Here is a 3,502-nt window from a genome sequence, read left to right on the forward strand (position 1 = left end):
AAAAATATATATATATATATATTTAAAGAAAAGAAATGTCATAAGAATGTTTTATATTAACGTGGATACTGTGGCCTTCGAGGTACAGTATATACCTGAGGCCTGGTCATGTTGAGATACAATCAGAAGAGGCATCTAAATGCCTGAAAACAGAAAATGCCTGCTTTTCTCTTTGTATATTTGAAACCGCCCCCCACCAACACACACTTTCAAGACAGGCCCCAGTTCAACCTTCTTTCTTTATCTATCTTACTATGTATTCTGGGACATATATACAGGCTTAATATTATTCAATTGTTTTGTGGCCACTACCCGTATCACCTCATTGAATTAAACAGAAGCTCTATGAGGGTAAACTTTATATCCCTATGGCATGCAAGCAGTGCTAGGATTCCAGATGTTTCTACTGACTTTATTAGTGCTGTTTCTTACTCTGCAGCCTCAACAGTGCTCATTAAATAACCTTTCTTGATTTCTGGGAAAAGTTGAAAACAAGGGGCCAAGACGGTTAAAAAAAGAAAAAAAACATTGTGGGGACACTTTCGAAACTTATAATGTACAACAGGCAGTGCTGCAGCCAAGAAAAATATCGTGGAGCAATATGTACATGATACCCCAGCTTCACAGACCCTGCAGAGCAACACACAGACTGTCTCCAGTTCTCTTCTTTGCGTCTAGGCAGCCTTTACCTAACGACTATTCGTTCCTATGTAAGCTTCCGTGAACTCCAGCGTTCCATGAGGCAGCTCCAAGGTTTGCCTTGTAGATGGGATGGCCATGGAAGCCATGTTTAATTTGTGGCTGCTCCTGTCCAGGTACCAGTCCAGGTCTTTTGGCCATGGGTATAAATGAAGAGCATTTCTATTAATCAAGAAGAGCTTTCCCACCTCTGAAAACACTCTGATGTCCCTAAGATGCCACACAGGTGCCTGCACACAGGTCTTCCCCTAGTCCCAGGATGCCTGGCTAGCTTCTTTATGGCTAGCTTCTTCCCTGCCTTCTAGGGAAATAAAACAATAGTTAAAACGCCAGTTCCTCTACTGCTCTTCTTTTCTTCCCTTCTATTTCCCTAAGAGAGGCGGGCAATGAGGAAAAGTAAGAGTAATGGTTTCACCAACTCTGACCCTTGGACAACAAGGATTCCGGCACATCAGGGTCCACTATAATAAAGAATTTGTGCACCTCTAACCTACTATTTGTCTAAATTTGTTAATAATTCCCAAGAAAGGAGATGGCATCAACTCACTCAGCAACCCATTTCTTGGTGACTCTACTAGAATTCCCAGCTTCGTCATTAAACCAAAGATAAAATGCTGAAAATTGTGGTCTCATTCTAATATCTTCGTTCTAGTAATGCAAAAACAATACTTTCATAAAAATTAAGTTTAAATAATGAACCTAAATTATTAGTACTCAATATGCCATCCATCTTCTTAGGCTGGGAGTCTCTTTGCATTTCAAACTCCTCTTGACACACCCACCCCTAAATGAAGAGAATGAGTAAATAATGTCTGAAAATAAAGCCTCTAGACCTGCAGCATCTAATTAAATCTCTGGTACTAGCCATTGGTTGTTGAGACCCTTGGGTAAATTCCTGTCTCTAAGCCCCAGTTCCATGGAATACCCCTGTCAAGGTTAAACGAGAGGATTAAACTAGATGTTAAATCAAACTCTGCCCACACTATGAGGCACATAGTATGCGCACAATAAACTCTAAGATTTTTTTTAAACTTTTAATAATAATGTTTTTTTAAAATGGAGGAGACAAGTTTCCACCAAATTCTTAGTAAAGACAGATAAAATGGCAAAAGCTTCTGTATTTTTAAAGCTTCAATATTTTAAAAATAATTCAGTCATTTACACACACGCAAATCATTCCACCATCTTTAACGGATAAAGCAGAATATTATTTGCCCTTTTGCTTCAGATTTAACACCCTCACTGGTTAACAGCGTTGGAAACACGAGAGCAAGGCATTTTCTTAGACACAGCCGCTACACAGCGGTTTTGCCTCGGGGCGGGAGGAAAGCCTTCCCTTCCTCCCTGGGACAATGACAAGTCGCAGCCGGACTCCGAGGGAAACGTGCGTCCCCATGCGAGTTACTTGGTGTCCGGGGCCTGTGCGGAAGGGGACATAATAGTCCGCCAGGAGTGACCCCAGTGCCCCCTACACACCCAGGGGCGCGGGAGCACACGGACCCCGCCTTCCGGGACCGAGTGTGAGTTTGGGTCCCCGCATCGGACCCGGTGGCCCCTGCCCTTTGCAGCCACGGTGCGCGCGCCCCCGGCGGCGTCCCGTCCTGCATGTGGCCAACTCCGCGGCTGCCGCCGCCAACTGCGGGCAAGTCCAGCCACCCCGGCCCCGCCTGCGCCGTCCCCAGCCCTGCCTGACACTGGAGTTGGTACATACGGGTCTGCAGCGCAGGCGAGCAGGGGAGTGAGCGCTATTTTAAACATGGCTTTCCCTCTCCTGTAGCCTCAGAGCCATCGCTGCGCACCGGCGTGGGCACGGCCCACATGGGAATAACCCCGACATCTGCCCGACTTATTGGATTCATTTTCTATCTCCCTATGCGTGGACTTGTTCCCCACCCCGTGCTGCTTTTCCTCCACACTAACCGCAACCTAGCAGTTTGTAAAGAGGAAACTCCCCTCCTGGAAGCGGGGGTGAAAAGCGCTTTTGCTTCTTGTTCGAGGTGGAAACCATTCCGGCTAGAATGAGTTCAAAAAGAAGGGAAGCCGGGTCGCCGGAAAGAAAGTAACATTCAGAGATCGATGGGGACAGAGGGAGGGCGCAATGTCTGCAACAGGCAACTGAAAACAAGCACTGAAGAAGCAAAGAGACTCGCAACCCCCGAGTTACTACCGAGTGCACTGCACGCCATCCATTGCAATGACAAGATTTGCTGTTAGCACAATTTGAAGGCCGTTGAAATGTTTTTTGGTAAGACTTACCTTTCTCTTCGGCATAATGACGTTGGTGAAGCTAAAAAGTAAAGCAACGGGCTGGAACTGCTGGCACCGCCGCTAGATGCTGGCACCGCCGCTGGAAGCTGCCCCCGCCGCAGCTGTGCACGCGCAAGGCTCGGCGTAGCCCGGCCTCCGGGACCTGAACCTCCGCGGCTCCCTCCAGGGGCCCTCTACTCGCTTGCCTCCCCGTTCCTCCAATGAGGAGCCCCGGCAGCCGGCCGCGAGGCCCCATTGGCTGCGGCAACGTTCTAAACTCCACGAGGGCACGCCCACCTCCGTGCGCACGGTACGCTCTGTTGTAGTTTCCACTTCACCGAAAAAAAAAAAAAAAAAAAAAAAAATCTGCCTGGCGACTGAGCATGCCCAGTTCAACTAGTAACCCCCAAGCCATAGGATCCTGTAGTTTCATTGTTTTGCCGCTCCCTTTTTGGATTGTGTCAGTAGGAAGTGTAGGCCTTCATAAGGAAGAAAAAGAGTAAGGATGGACACATTAATTTTATAAGGTAAATGTATACACAGCAGGCACTTTATA

At 47.2% G+C, this 3,502-nt stretch overlaps 1 protein-coding gene across 3 annotated transcripts in view; it reads right to left on the reverse strand.

Annotated features, from left to right (window-relative positions):
- Positions 1-3,133, reverse strand: part of HMGN3 (high mobility group nucleosomal binding domain 3) — a 31,621-nt gene extending 28,488 nt beyond the window's left edge. The window contains exon 1 of one of the 3 annotated variants that reach the window (XM_024757410.1): positions 2,956-3,132. In XM_024757410.1, the coding sequence (XP_024613178.1) occupies positions 2,956-2,970 (15 nt within the window). In that variant the 5' untranslated portion in view covers positions 2,971-3,132. Of the gene's footprint in view, positions 1-2,955 lie in introns of all 3 variants that reach the window. The other 2 variants (XM_024757411.1, XM_024757409.1) reach the window with 2 other exon arrangements.
- Positions 3,134-3,502: the final 369 nt, after the last annotated feature.

The sequence above is a fragment of the Neophocaena asiaeorientalis genome, unplaced genomic scaffold (genome assembly GCF_003031525.2).
Source record: "Neophocaena asiaeorientalis asiaeorientalis breed wild unplaced genomic scaffold, Neophocaena_asiaeorientalis_V1.1 scaffold253, whole genome shotgun sequence".
In the NCBI taxonomy this organism is placed as follows: domain Eukaryota; kingdom Metazoa; phylum Chordata; class Mammalia; order Artiodactyla; family Phocoenidae; genus Neophocaena; species Neophocaena asiaeorientalis.